This window comes from Melozone crissalis, unplaced genomic scaffold, assembly GCF_028551555.1.
Source record: "Melozone crissalis strain CALT ecotype California unplaced genomic scaffold, PUWL_Pcris_2 ptg000012l_1, whole genome shotgun sequence".
Classification (NCBI taxonomy): Eukaryota; Metazoa; Chordata; class Aves; order Passeriformes; family Passerellidae; genus Melozone; species Melozone crissalis.
In genome coordinates this window covers 12764747-12779812 of record NW_026535790.1, presented here as the reverse complement: position 1 = coordinate 12779812, position 15066 = coordinate 12764747, and the positions used below count along the sequence as shown (strand labels likewise).

The 15066-nt window shown below is 41.4% G+C and overlaps 1 protein-coding gene across 1 annotated transcript in view; it reads right to left on the bottom strand.

The window, feature by feature from the left end:
* SDK1 (sidekick cell adhesion molecule 1) overlaps positions 1–15066 on the bottom strand; it is a 382632-nt gene that overhangs the window by 129335 nt on the left and 238231 nt on the right. The window contains exons 8-13 of the mRNA XM_054270739.1: positions 12231–12314; positions 6953–7147; positions 5649–5765; positions 5245–5412; positions 3182–3284; positions 1934–2110 (exon numbers count right to left, since the gene is read on the bottom strand). Of these exons, the coding sequence (XP_054126714.1) occupies positions 1934–2110; positions 3182–3284; positions 5245–5412; positions 5649–5765; positions 6953–7147; positions 12231–12314 (844 nt within the window). The remainder of the gene's footprint in view (positions 1–1933; positions 2111–3181; positions 3285–5244; positions 5413–5648; positions 5766–6952; positions 7148–12230; positions 12315–15066) is intronic.

Genomic DNA, 15066 nt, shown 5'->3' with positions numbered 1-15066 from the left:
TTGTGCCTTTGATAATTCCTCTTGATGGGCACAGAGGTGGAGAAAGAACATGCTGGTTCCTGGAGGGGGAAAAGGTGAGGAGAGATTTGGAGTTGTCAGGCAAGGCTGTGTGGGACACAGTTATCCATTGGTGGCTGCTCCAGTCTGTAACTGGTTGAGAGGCCTCCTTTGAACATTTGTCTGCCGTTAGTGCTACTCAAGGCACTGAAGTGTAAGTGCTCATCGATGGGAATGTGCATGCCCTGTTTGTTAATGCTCTGCAAGAGGGAATTATCCAGGAGAACAGGGAATGTTACAGATCTGTCATTCCTATACAAGCTGGAATTTAATTTAAGCTTTACTTCAGACGTTTCCTTTCCACATATTTTCTTCTTCATTTCACTCCTGTTGTATCGTGTATCTCTCCTCCTCGCAGATCTGTGCTGCTGAGCCAAACGATAATGATGAAAGCTGCAAGGAAATGCAATGTTTTCTGGCAGTATTGCACTACCTGCAGCCCTGCTTTGAAATGAAATGTCACAATTCAAGGTATTATTGAGTGACTTATCAGTTACTTGACTCCTCTGAAAGAGTGGGTCTGATAGATTCCTTTAATTCCTCCAGGAAAAACAGGAGATGGGTGATCAGCAGCAGAACATCAAAGGAAGTAGAGAGGCAGGATTTAGAGGCAGTCCCCGTGCATGGAGAGTCAGCCAGCACAGCTGGAACAGCTGGGGTGCCTCAGCAGGGCACACAGGATGAGCCTCTCCCAGCCAACTTCTAACTCAGATTTTGTGGACCATAAAAGAAGCTCCTCAGTGGTTAGTGGGGAACTGCAAGTAAATCCAATTCCTGTGCTGTAACGGGCAGCTTTTGCTATTCAGCATTAGGAATCTGTCCTGCTACTGAAGTGTTTAGCACATATTTATAGCTTTGTTTCAAAGTCCAAGCTTTAACATTCTTTTTGGTCTTTACTCTGTCCTCCATTCAAAAACTGCCTCAGAGAAGAGAGAGCGTGGTTATGTAGCTGCAATATATTCTGAATTGTCTTCTGCTCTTGGATTCCAACCAGCAGTAAAATGCACTCCGGGAGGAGAGCTGAGGAGTGCTTAATTAGAAAAAGAATGTATGACCGCTCTTGGAAAATGGGCATCTGATGGAGCCTTGGCACTGTCAGAATGATGCTGTATCAAACAGCCCTCTGCACAGCAAATCTCAGAGGTGAACTCATTACACTGCCAACCACACAATTGCCATCTTCTCAGAGACATCAGGCATGACCAGCAGAAACAGATGCAATTTTAGTTGAATTAAAGCGTGCGTACTACTCAAGCAAATAAATAAATAAATAACTGTACATAAAACATTACCTTCTTTTTTTTTTTCATTTGATCTGCTCCACACATGTACCAAACCCACAGCTGTTGCTTTTAATGATAAAAATAAAATGGAAGTGCACTTCACCCCAGTGGAATGACAGAAATAGAAAATATGGAACCATGTAATGACATTTTTATAATCCTTTTCCAGAGCAGAATGGCACTTGAAACATGTTTTTGTTTTTATTTTTAAAGATCCATAGGAATAAAGAAAGTCATACATAAAATTTTTTTTTCCTAAAAAATGATGTATAAAGAGAATGCAAGAGTAAGCAATGCCCATCCAGGGAGCAATTATTCTGATAAATGTTTAACAGAGAAAAAATACTAAAAGGAAGAAAACATTTTCTTGTTTTCAAACTTTGGCATCACAGTGCAGCACTTGGGCTTTATGGGGAAGCCCTACAGCATGGGGTGAGAGAAGGATCCAGGTTTAATTTAATTTCCCTTAAAAAAAACCACCACACCAAAAAATCAGAACTGCTGCTCTCCACAACACCTAGAGTGAAATGTTAGAAAAATACCTGAGGGTGTCTGAAAGGCAGTGTAGGGAATATTTAAGCTGGAGCACTCACATCACTTCCAGCCGCGCAGTCCTGGAGTCGTTCCCTCCGGAAGAAATGACCTCACAGGTGTAATCCCCGATGTCCCCCGACCACGTCTGGCTGATCAGGAGGGTCCCATCCTTCTCCACTGTGATCCTGGAACTGCTGGATGGGTTTATTACAGCACTGTCCTTCTTCCAAAGGTACCTGAGTGTTGCAATGCTTCAGTTATTGATCACTCGTAAGAACACCAGAACAGATTTATTTGAACTTTGCTGGAAGGGATCAGCTCCTGTCATCACGTGTTAAAAATGACAGGCCCCTGCAGCTACTTTCAAGAGCAGTGCCTTTTACAAATTTCAGTTTTAGGTGAAGTGATCAGAATGAAAAATGGAATTCCATCTGAGATATTATGTATTTTACAAGGAAAAGATGGAGTACTCATACATATCCAAGTTCTTAAGTTCACCCCCACCAGAACATTAACTCTGCAGTTAATGGTGGGTGCTGGCCAGCTCAGTAACATTGGACTGCCAGCATCAGAAACTTGTTGAAAGTTTGCAAGAGCTCACATATCAAAAACACCCCTCCCAGCACATCACAGAGGTGTGGAGAGCCACAGACTCAATTTCCCCTAACTGAAATTTTTATACCCGTATTTCTCTTTCCAAAGTTCTTTCTGCAGCTCACCCTTCAAGCACTCTCCAAGGTCTTCCTTGCATTTTATTTCATTTATGTTGCTTTCAGACTACATTACTTTTTATGGCAAATTTATTTTCAAGTTTTGAGTTTTGCCTAAATGCTCTAATGCAAATTTTAATAGTCCAGACAAATTCTGGTTTCCTTTACATGGTTAGAACAGACTATAAGCCCAAGTTATTGAGTTGTTTCCACAAACATGGGCATCTCTGGTGTGGCTTTTATGCACCCCAGAGTAAACACTTCTGAAATCCTATTCCTTCTCTTTGGCTTTTACTCTCATTAAGTATCAGCCTCTGACAAGTTGGTTTTATTGATAGTGTATTAACCTTGACAGTAAAATCATGGAAGGCTATACTGAAGTCATGAAGTGGAACATAGCTCATTGTAAATAATACATAAGGCTGAAATGGAAGATGGGATTTATATGATTAATGACATAGTGTACAACCTTATAATGCAGTAATCAGGAGTTTGGTGTGAAAATCTGGGGTCCAAAACTTTTCACCTAGTGCTATCCATACAGCTTATAAAATGAAACTGGGATAAACCACACAAAGGAGAAGTGCCACCACCAACCTGATTGAGATTCTGGGGTCGTGCGTGGCCTCGCAGCGCAGGGTGGCCGTGGTTCCTTTGATCACCGTGCTGTCCTCGGGAGGGCGGACAATGGAAGTGCGATCTGAAAGGAGCACAGCTCAGGTGAAATTAGAGCCTTTTGCCTCGGCTATTCACTCCGAGAGCAGCCACTGAGTTCTTTGTCATTCAAAGCAAGAAGGATGCTGCTCTTCAACCCTCTGCTGTGAAGGTTCCCCTCCCTCTATAGACATTGTGACACGATGTGGGGTACAGCATCTCAGGGCATGAGTTCAGCCTGGTGGAGAACAATGGTAAAAGTCTCCAAACTCTACCTTGGCTTGTGCAAGTGTCTGTGGCAGCTCCCTAAAATCTCAATGAGTGTGTGGCAGCAAACACTGAATCAGGAAATGAGCCAAAAACACAAACAAGACCCAAGGAAAATCTGCACAAAGGAAAACACACTTGAAAAGTATTGAGAAAGAGGTAAACTTAAACCTACAACCTCATCAACTCCAGGGCAGTGGAGGAGCTCCTGGAAGAAAAATCTTCCATATCAGAAAGATGTTGTTTACTCAAATGTTTCAGAACATTCTTACTCAAGCCCCTCCTAGAGGCTCAGAACACAATAATTGCTGTAACTACAGCAACCAGATCCGGTGTGAATGATCCCCATTATTTGTCACACACAGGAGGAGCAGCAGAGAGCATCAGCTGAGGCAGGGAGACAACCAGAATGAGCTTGGAAGATATGTGGATAATGTTAATAAGTCCCAAATCCCTACAGAGATAATCAGCATCTACTGAGATATCTCATACATGCACAAGGAGGGACCATCAGCAAGATCAAAAGCTGACTCTAAATAGCATGGAATTTTTAGCATTACTCCTGATGTACATATGTAAGACTTCTGGCTTTATAATGGTGCTGTTGCTACACAAACATTAGGTTATATTTACTTTTCTTCCCCTCATGCAGTAAAATAAACAGGAACTATCTTTAATACCTGTAAGAACCACAGCTTTAAGAATTAACAGGAAGGATCTCCTTTACTTGATCCATACACCTGGATATCATTCAGTTTACAGCATCCTGAAATTCCTACCAACTTGATATTGTCAAAAAGACACAAACATGATGGCCACATGACACAAATACATTACAGTTACTGCCAGGAATGTTTTCAGTATTCCTAATTTCAAAAGGAAAAATGGGGTTGATTTAGCTTTCAGAGTTTGGGGATTAATAAATGCCAAATATGCACCACACATCAGCAGCACAATCAGTGCTTCAAGTGCTGGAGAGGAGAGAAGCCACAACATTTCTTTATTAATCCTCATCATCTTCATTATTTTCAGTTGCTCTCAGTCCCTGCTCAGGGATCATTATTTTGTACCTTGAGTAGTAAAAACCATGTTATACTTCAATTGAACTCACTTAGGAGTTACTCAGGTGAACCCCTTGGATCAGACTCACTTCCTCAACACAAGAAATATAAATATATAGAGATCAAGGGAAAAAGGTGAATAACAAAACCATTTCATAGGATGCCCTGTCCCACACCAGTCTGTAGCGTGAGGGATTAGCTGAAATCTGCTGCACTTTGATTTGGCTTCCAACAGCACCCAGAGCCACAAAAAATACAAAAGTGTGAGGAAAATCCTATCTGTTGTGACTGTGGCCACTGCCTCAGTACCAGCACAGACTGCTCTACCTGCAGACTCCAGGAGGCAGAAACCACCTGCAAGCAGCCAAATCTACAAGTTAAAAGCTCAGACTTGCAATGCGAGACACCAAAGCAAAACCTGACTAAAACTGTAATTGTGATTGAAGATCTATTTAAATACACTTCCTTTCACAAAATAGAGATTTATATGCATAATTCTCCAAACAAAAAGGGTATTTGTGATAGGCTTCCTAAAATAGACACATTATTCCTATTAAATCATACAAGTAATGCTATTAACGAGAAAAGCATAATTACTAATGAAAATTTCCTGAGCCTACAACAAAAACTGATTAATACTTGATTAAAGTTAGACTTTAAACAAAGCATTATCCTTACTCCACACTGTCAGCATCACAAAAGCATTCAGAGCTCCTTCAGAGTTGGCTGCACAGCAAGTGTAATTGCCAGCATCCTGCAGGAACACGGGCGTTATCTGGAGCCCTCCAGACTCGAGGAGAACGAAGCGAGGAATCTGCACCGAGCCACTGGCTAAGGTCTGCTCTCCTGAAACACATGGGGAGCAGCATGGTTAGTGTCAGGCACATCAGGGATCAGGGACTGCAATTCCAGCTCTTCCAAAATGTTACATCCTGTCCAGGCCAGCGGCTCATGATGAACCTGCTGCTCATGGGGCCAGGGGAAGGGGGAAAGAGGCACTGAATGGATCTACAGGATCTCAGTAACAGGAATGGACAGGAAAATGTGGATTACAGCTCTTCTACACATTAATAACTTGCTACCTTTCTTCCAGGAGATGGCAGGTCGTGGAGCACCTGAAACCTCACAGGTCAGTACTGCAGTCATCCCCTCAGTGACCGTGGTGTCCTCTGGGGGCTGGATAAAGGTTGGCTTGATGTCTAGAATAAAAAATTCAAACAAACTCAATGCCTCACCTCTCAGAAAGATCCTTTAACTGTTACTGTGGATTACTTTACATCCACTTTTATAGAGCTGATCATGGACAAGGACATGACAATAAGACATGAAAACCTTTCCGCAGTGACTGTAACCTTTTCTTATTCATCTCCCAGGAATTGCCTAATCCTGTTTATTACCTACACAGAAAATAAAAATCTATCAGTGCTTGTACCTGTACAAGTTAGATAGGTTAAAGAAAAAGGAAGATAAAGCTCAAAATGAGTGTTTGGGGGGGACTTCAGAAATCTAGATAAACAAAACTATTTTCCTTCATCTTCATAACAGAGTTCTTTAAGATGAAAAGCAACTTGAGAGAGGCATTAACTTTGAAATTTAAATGTCAGCCAAAAGAATTTAGAACCTGAGCCTTATCCAAGACATTTTCTAAGTTTCTTTCTCTCTTATTTTCCCCCAGTTGCATTTTATTGCAGTTTTTTTCCCTGCAGTTTCCTAGATCTATATTGAACTGGGGCTGATTTATTTTCTTAGGCCAGTAGGAATTCTGGTCAGTATGTGCAAAGTGCTCTTCGGCTAAAAATCAGCTTCCTGAAGGGAAGTTTAATATTACAGAAATGACTGTTAATAATCACTGTTAAAAGACTACTAGGATTTGTAATTCTTCCATAGAGAAGCATGCACTTCATTAACAAAACCATTTAATCTGACTTTTTGGCCAAAAAAGACATTTAACTTGAACTTTCTTTCTTTTCCCTGACCAAATGCAGTTGCAGACAAAGGCAAATGAAATGATAGCATGCACAATCATAAAGCAGTAGCTCAAGTTCAGAATGGAATTACATTAGAGTGGAAATTGGAAGGAAACGAAGGAAAGATAAACGCATTTCACGATTAATATTTTTTCTTTTCGCTAAGATCTCTTTTTGCCATGTGAAATAGGGAAGTTCACCTCAAGCCAAGCTCTCCTGATGTCATGGAGAGATTTACAGATGATTCAGCACATTGTGCTGTGCACAGGGGCATTTTGGGGTTCCTTACAGCTGGAGCATCCACCCTTGACAAGAATTCAGAGTTCTGCGGGTTGAACTAAGGCAGCTCTGAGAAATGTGGTGGCTACATTTCTACAGGGATGACCCCCCTGCACCCCGTGCCAGCACTCCCCACTCACTGGTGACATCCAGGTAGGTGTAGGTGTGGATCTCCCCAGCCTGGTTGCTGGCAAAGCACTGGAAGATGCCGGCGTCCTGCGGGCGCAGCGCGTGGATGCGCAGCCCCCCGCTCAGCAGCACCTTGTACCGGGGGTTCTCCAGCCTGCTCAGGGGCACTGAGTCCTTGTACCACACCAGGGTGGGGATGGGAACACCTGTCAAGCAAAAAGAAATCACTGTTAATCTTTGCAGAGCATGTTTTAGGTCATATCCCTGTTTTCCTACACCAATTATTTGTATTTTTTCCAAGCTGCTTTAGATAAGTGGAGGCTGCATCTCACATTATCAATGGTTGTAACACATTGCACGACATGAGGGAATAAAACCAGCAAATACTAAGGGGGAATGTTGAGAAAACACGTTATCAAATTACTTTCTTCACCCAATCATATTTCATGCTACTACAAAATAAGATTTGGAGCAATTTCATGTTGAAAGCCAGAATCATGCTCCTTAAACAGCAGCAGTGTGGCAACACAGCTAGTTTGTAAGACTATTCCATCCCAAATAAGATTCCTCTGTGCTTCTGTAGCTAAGATAGCTGGAATACAAAGGAAATGGCAAATTAAACATGAAAACTGAAGTGCTCATATGGCTGTACTTGAGTCCCAATTTAGCAGCATAGTTTAAGCCAGTGTACAAACAACATATTGTCAACAATAGGATGGCTTTAAATTACTATTATTTTTATTCAGTCTCAAGCTTCACCTGCTATTTGAAAAAAAGCAGGCATAAACAGAAATAAAATTCCTAGCCTAGATAAAAGTTACAGTCCCATTTATTCCTGTTTTCTTTCATGTGCATGTTCTACAAACCCTGACACAGTTATTTCACACATATTTTTGTTGCTGTCATGTCCCCGTCACCTGGGATGAAGTGGCTGTAAATTTATTATACACCAATAGTGTAGGATTCACTTTTCTTCAAGAGATGTCAGGGGCCTAGAAGAGTCTTAGACAGCTGTTCCCATCCTGCTGCTCATATCAGACAACATTTTATGTTTACATCCCAGAAATCCCCACTCGCTCAAATGCTGGGGATTCGGTGCAGAGATCAGAAGCGAGGCAGGTATTTCATTACATAATTAGTTAATCACTGAGTGATTGAGATTGGAAAAGACCTCCAAGATCATCACCTCCCCGAGCACCTCTTTGCAATACCTGACAGCCCTTCCTGTGAATAAATGCTTCTTGATGTCCAGCCTGACCCTCCCCTGGCACAGTTTAACACCATTTCCTCTCATCCTGCCCATTGCTCCCAGGACAGCCTGACCCCCATCTTGCTACAGGAGGGGGAACTGTGCAAAGTCAGGAGGTCCCCTCTGGTCCTCCTTTCCTCCAGGCTGAGCTCCCTCAGCTTCCTCAGCCTCTCATCACAGGATTTACACTCCAGACCTTTCTGTTCCTTCCCCTGGACACGCTCCAGCCCCTCAACGTCCTTCCAGACCTGGGCACTGCACTTTGGGTGTTTTCAAACACTTTTCACTTAAAACCTCAGACCAACACAATTTCTTGTAATAACGTTAGAGACCGCAAACTTAAATTCATGGGTGGGTGAAATTTGCCCAAATAGAGAAGAAGTGTCACTGAAGCATGGAGGATGGGATGTCACTGATGAACTGAGCATCTGCAGACAATGAATTTCACTGCAATGCTGGCAGTCACTTGATGTTCTGAGAGCTCAAGTGCCATGGGAAGATCTATATAATCATCATTATCATTTTAAAACTCCCAGAGTTAAATACTACTGTGTTCTGCTTCCATTCACATCTTCTCTAAGTGTACTTGTTCTCTTTATACAGACAAAACTGTATTAACTCTGGAAGGAATGTACAAACAATGTATGGAAATGACTGAAAAACAACATCCAATTGCTGTTGCTACTTTTATAAACACGTATCATTTACTTCAATCACCTCTGATGCTTTTGTTCTGCTGATAAAATAAAATGTACTCATGATGCAGATAATCATCTCAGGAAGAAACTCACTATGTAGAAGTGCATTGTCTGATAGAGAATAGACGTGATGTAGGAGCTGGCAATAGGCATAATTTAAATTTCATACAACAGCCCATATATAGAATTAGCGTAAATTTCAATGTTCACAATTCTCGGTGAGAGTGTTATTCATCTCTTGAAAATCCTCCTGGGCAAATACAAATTATCACTGAGTAATGAAGAAACAGATGATGCAAAATGGAATAGTTCTCCTGATGCTGAGAAGCTCAGAAATGATTTCAAGTTTAAATAATAGCAACTCCATTTTCCCACACATTAGACTTGATAGGCACCAAGAAAATAATGAAATCCTGCATTCAGAACACTGAAACCTTTAACACTGGTGTCATTCCATAAATCCCATTCTACTAACAGTATTGGCAAACCTTCTAATCCTATAATCACTGTGAGATACACCTTCCTATCACCAACTCAGCTGACAAACTGAATATTACCATCTCTATTTCTCTACTTTTCAGTTACGGGTATCTTCCTCCACTCAAAGTTATGAGTCTGAATAATAGGATCTTATCTGAGCACTCTGATGCCTGTCAGCAGCATTCATCTGGGCTTTAGTGATCTTCCCAGAGAGATTTGTCTTCCAAGTTGTACACACATTCTCGTGTAATTTTGCTACCTGTTTGGCTGTAAAAAATGGTTAAACCCAGCATTTCTCATCTTCTACCCACCCCACAACCTTTCCTCCCCACACAAAGGAGTTTTGTTTTTTTTTCTTCTCTAAACATCTTCTGGTGAAAAAAATTATGAAGAGAAGAAAACCCTTTAAAGACCTTTTGCACTCTACCTTTCCAAGCAGTATCGGCCCGACCCTGCTGCTCAGGAGGCGAGAGTGGCCTAAAAAACTATAATAAATAAATAAAATAACCTTATTTCTCAGTTGTGTGCAGCACTATTCATTTTTCACAGACAAATTAATCGAGTGTCAGGGGGGAGAAGGGAAGGCAGGAAACAGAGACGCTGGTTCTGGCTTTGCCACTTCTTCTGTAACCTTGGGCAAATAACTTATGGAACCCGAGGCTCAGCTCCTCCATCTGTGAAACAGCTGCTTGACTCTCTGCCAAATTTCACTTAAGAACCTCGATGAAAGACTCAGAATATTCACTGTGTCATCTTTGTTATTTATTTTTAACCGCCTCCTCTAGATCCCAGTGAGCTCCTGAGGAACCCCCAAAGCATCTCTTCCATCTCCTTCTCTAAACACGTAGAACTGAAGTCCAATTAACTGTGCTCCCCAGACAGCACCACCGCTGCCTGCAGCTCCAAACTTTCCACAAGCAAATCAGAAAGAGCATTTAAAGGAAACCCATTGAACATTCAGGCAGCATCAGCCAGTGCTGGAAGATAAACAGCAGAGCCTGGTTCCTGCGGCCTGATACCCTGAAACTCCATTACAGGGAGCAGGGAGCTGCAAGCTGCAAGTTGCAATTTTATTTACAGTTAATCTCTGCTTATACTGTGAAATTAATCTGTCTCTCACACACCCACAGTGCACGAAGTCTTGGCAAATGGGCTTTGTGCACACGACCTGATGGGGCTAGGGGAAATACAATCTGTCTTCCATTTACAGCAAAGGTAGAGGGCAGCTCTGCAGTTTCCCCAGTGCTTTGTTCTCCCAGCTTGGAGCAGGAGGCAGCAATCTTCATTTACCCTCTTTTTAAGTGCTGACAATGGCTAGATTTGTGTAATAATTGATCAAAATTCCTCTATGTTTAATTCTAGTACCTGCCCCTTATTTGTGTTACAGATACTCAACAAAATAATCCACAAGGAAACAGGTTTTCATGCTCCTGCACCACATTTATAATCAAATCAGATGTGCACTACAAGAGTTGAACAGAAATAATTAATTTTGTCTAATAAGGGTTCCCATACTTCCAGTGAGAATGGTTATGAGTGCCCCATTAACCTCCTTGGGAACTAAACTGATCAAAGAAAAAGTGAAGGTAAAAGGAAGAGTTAAAGTGAACCTCAGGTCTCCCTGATTCCCCCAGGTTTTGGGTTGTCTTTTTTTTTTTTTTAATTCATGAAAAATATTTGAGACAGCAGATGGGTTCCTGGAGAACTCCACTGACAGCAGGTCCTGCTGTGTTTTGCTTAAAAAGCTATTAATGAACAAGAAGACATTGTCTCGTATCATCTGATAGCTTCATTTCCATAAGAGCTTTTTGTAAGAGATCTCATCACAGGCTTCTGAAATTCCAAACCAGCCACAGCATCCTTAACACACACACTTGCTTATCAGACAGTTTGCAAAGACTCCTTCTAGAAAAGCAGTGCTGACTCTTTCCTACATAAAACACAAGGAAAAATGCTTAAATCACAGTGGCAATAGGACAATCACGCAGTAAAAATGTCTTTATTGGCTGTGATTTGGAGGAAGACACCACACAAATAAGCTGTTAAGTTAGGTCTGGGTGCTTTTGTAATCAAGGATGTGATCTTTCTCCCTAAGGACCTCATGGCATTTTATGTGTGCTGCTTCTTAAACTCAGCACCAGTGAAAGTGAGACAACAAAATGTTCAGTCCCCACACAGAAATTTGGTGACTTTGAGAAACCTGCTCTAAACACATAATGACAGTATCTTCTACCTTACCAGAGTGCTGAAATAGGTGGGAATTGCATTTCTGTGGAACTTGAAACATGATTTTAGTCAGGTGGAATTCTAAACTTTTGAAGCCTTTTATATTATTAAACCACCTACCAATTAAAAACTGCCTGTAATAGTCCTGCAGATTTCATAACTACATTCAGATGTCAGAGTTACAGACATTTCTATTCACTATAAAAGTTCCCTAAGTTTTAAAAGAAAGGGCATTGTGACTGTTGAAAATAAGGACTGTTTGCACTGCAAATGATGGGTTCCATAACCACGCTCTCCCCTCAAACCATTTTCTGGCTCAAGATGTTTAAATCTCTTCTCTAATGACTCTGAAGCACAGGCAGGATCCCAGAGCAACAGGAGCAGGACTTGTGCTCCCCACAGACAAACATCAACATGCCAGCATTATTCCAAATTAAACAAAATTACAGGAAATACCCAATTCCCCAAAGGGAAAGGCCAACTCTCTTCCTTGTATATGGGACCTGTGATAACCAGCAATAGAACAGAGACTTCTAAACATTAAAAACTTACAAAGATGGTTTGCATAAGATGATTTCTTCCAAACTGGACAGACACATGCCATCAATCCAGGTTGGAAGAGTTTTGTGCACTCACCCATGGCCTGGCACAGGATGTCCACGTCCTTCTCCACCTCAGCCAAAATCACATTCTGGGGTTCAGCTGTGAAATATGGAGGTTCTTGGGGAAAGGAAACAAAAGTCAACAAGCAAAGCCACAGCAAAGTGAAAAACAGGCACTCATTAAAAAATATTCATCACAGAATCTCTCCACAGGTGGTGCATCTGATGTAAGGGGTTACAAACAGATTTCTTTGTCTCTATTTGGAGGTGGGGTTTTTTTGGTAGTAAAAGCATCATAAAAATAAGGCCTGACAATGTTTGCTATGCTGAGCATGAATTCCAGAGTGGAGTCAATGGAAGGTAAAGATTTAGGGGTTTGCACTGCAAATTAATACCCAGAGCAGGGGCTACTTTTCATTTTATAGGACTGAATCATTGAACGTGTTAATTTTTTGCTTAGAAAGGCCCTCCCGAGAGGTTTATAAAGGTTTATATTTACAATGTACATTTTATAGGATAGTTTGCTTCAGTATCTAGACCGCATTTCACCTCAGCAAGGCATGAAGTATGTCAAATAAAGTGCCATGGCATGTCACAGAGTCGACATTAGAGGACAAGTGCAGCATAGTTAAAAGAAATTCCTCTCAACTGTTTTATTTCGAGAAAGCAAACAGATTTAATGCCTTAATTGAAGTTATAGTAATAATCATAAAAATCCCCACTTTATCATTAGGGCTAAAGAAAAGATATTAGATGTTTAATTAAACAAAGACCAGACTGCAGAAATTGCAGAGTATGCTGGCATGTAACTCTTTCTTCTATGCAGCATAAAATTGAAGAGCATCATGTCAAAGTCCCAGAGGCACTAAGGTTGCAGTCATTATCATGGTAACTAAAGACCGTCATAGTTTGTTCAATGCAATTATCATCTGAGTACTGGTTTTAGAAGGATTTTACTTGATTATAAATGCAGTTCTTCTGCAGCATAACGAAACTTACTGCTAAGTTTTAGGAAATACAGAAAGGCAATGCAAGTAGCTTGTGAAACTGAGTTATATGTATTTCCATTTTAAGGAAATTGAGTATGCTTTAAAATACATAAGAAGCTGCAAGATCCAAGGTCATTTGAGCTGACCTGCTCTCAAATCTCTTCACCAAACATGACTGGACAAAAGAAGTTATGTTATTGCTAGGGCATTACATTTTAGCAAATAAAATGAAAACCATATAAATTTATCCTGCAAAATCTTGTTGCTACCTGCAGTATAGCAAATGTGGCTGTCACACTGTGGGGTGACATCAGGAGACACCAGGTTAGAACAGAACCTCCCCTTTCCCAGCAGTTCTTCCCTCTCACTACAATAAAATACTTGCTTGGGTGTACAGAACTGGGGTCTTGTCTGAGCACCAATGGATATTACAATTCTGTATTCATTCCAAATAAAGCCAATCAATATTAGTCTTCAGCATGCCATGCAGGGGAGGAGGGGAGGTTGCAAACAGCCTGGAATAGTTGTTTACCCAGCAAAACCAATAAAAACAAGCAACTTGATTTATTATATTCTAATAATATACATGTGTTAACATTATTGATCCTCACTGCCTAAATATAAAGCTATTAATAAACATGCATAATAAGCTGTGATTTATTGCATATGATCTCATGCGTTAATCTCAACAACAAATTGAGAAGCTGAACATTTAATTGAAATTCACTGATGGCACACACTTTGACATGTTTGATCAGCTAAGTTGCTGAGTCCTCTGCAATTCATCTAAGTCCATGTTTTCACTCTGAGCACTCTCCTTCCTCTCACACCATCCTGGTGTTTTCCTTGTGCTCCATTTCTCTGGATATTACTTTTTGAATTTCCAAACTTTCAGCCCTGTGTCCTTATCTGTGCTCTGTGTCCACACATTCATCTCCCAAAATAAAATCTGAATCTTTCATTCCATGGCAATTTGATGCGATTGTGGGGTGAGGACAAAGCAACACTGGGTCAGGAAGGCATTCAGACACATACTCACAAATCCAGACATTCCCTTCTAAGTCTGGGCTTTTTCTGTGAATGTCTCTCCAGTCATTGAAGTTTATCATTTGCTCAGGGAGGTCCTGACTGCACCTTTCCTTTTATAAAGGATTCTGCCTTTAACGGGCCAATCTCTAAACTTGGCAAACCTCAGCCACCAGCTCTCAAACTTTCTCCTGGATCAGCAACATACTCACACACCAGTGATAAATTTGCAGATTTATCTTCACTGTGGGCCTGCAGTCCAGCTGCAAAGCACTTGATGTGACCTCAAAGATGCTGGTGGTTCCATGACCTCTGTTTATGTGCTGCTGCTGCACAGCTCCTGCAGTTCCCCCTGGCATATTTACACTGTTGTCTTTCCCAGTGCCCCTCCCAAAATCCCAACCTGCAACCTGTGCTCCTTCCTTTAAATCCCACACAGGCTGTTTGACACCCTTTGTGACATTAAGAGATGCTTGGGGGAGCAGGTATCAAGCACTGAATTATGTGACAAAGAGCCTGAAGTCAGTGACAACTGTCACTTAGCAAACGGGATGTGATGGTATAAAAAGAAGACTCACATCAGTTTTTCTGAGAGAAGCAGTGAGAAACAGAAGCAGACAAGACAGAAAAAGAGCAGGAGCAGCAGAAAGATGCAATCTAAAGGCTACAGGCAGATCCCAGAGGACTTTTGGTGCCAACAGATTTGATTTCTAGTCTTGAAGCCCAGACTCACCTTTTCCCCCAGACTAAAGGCTGCTGAACTCTGTCCACAGGCACTCCAGCAGCTGGAGGCACTGCCAAATGCTGCACCTGACACAGACACAGCAGCTGCCCACAGACAAGTCAGATCCCATT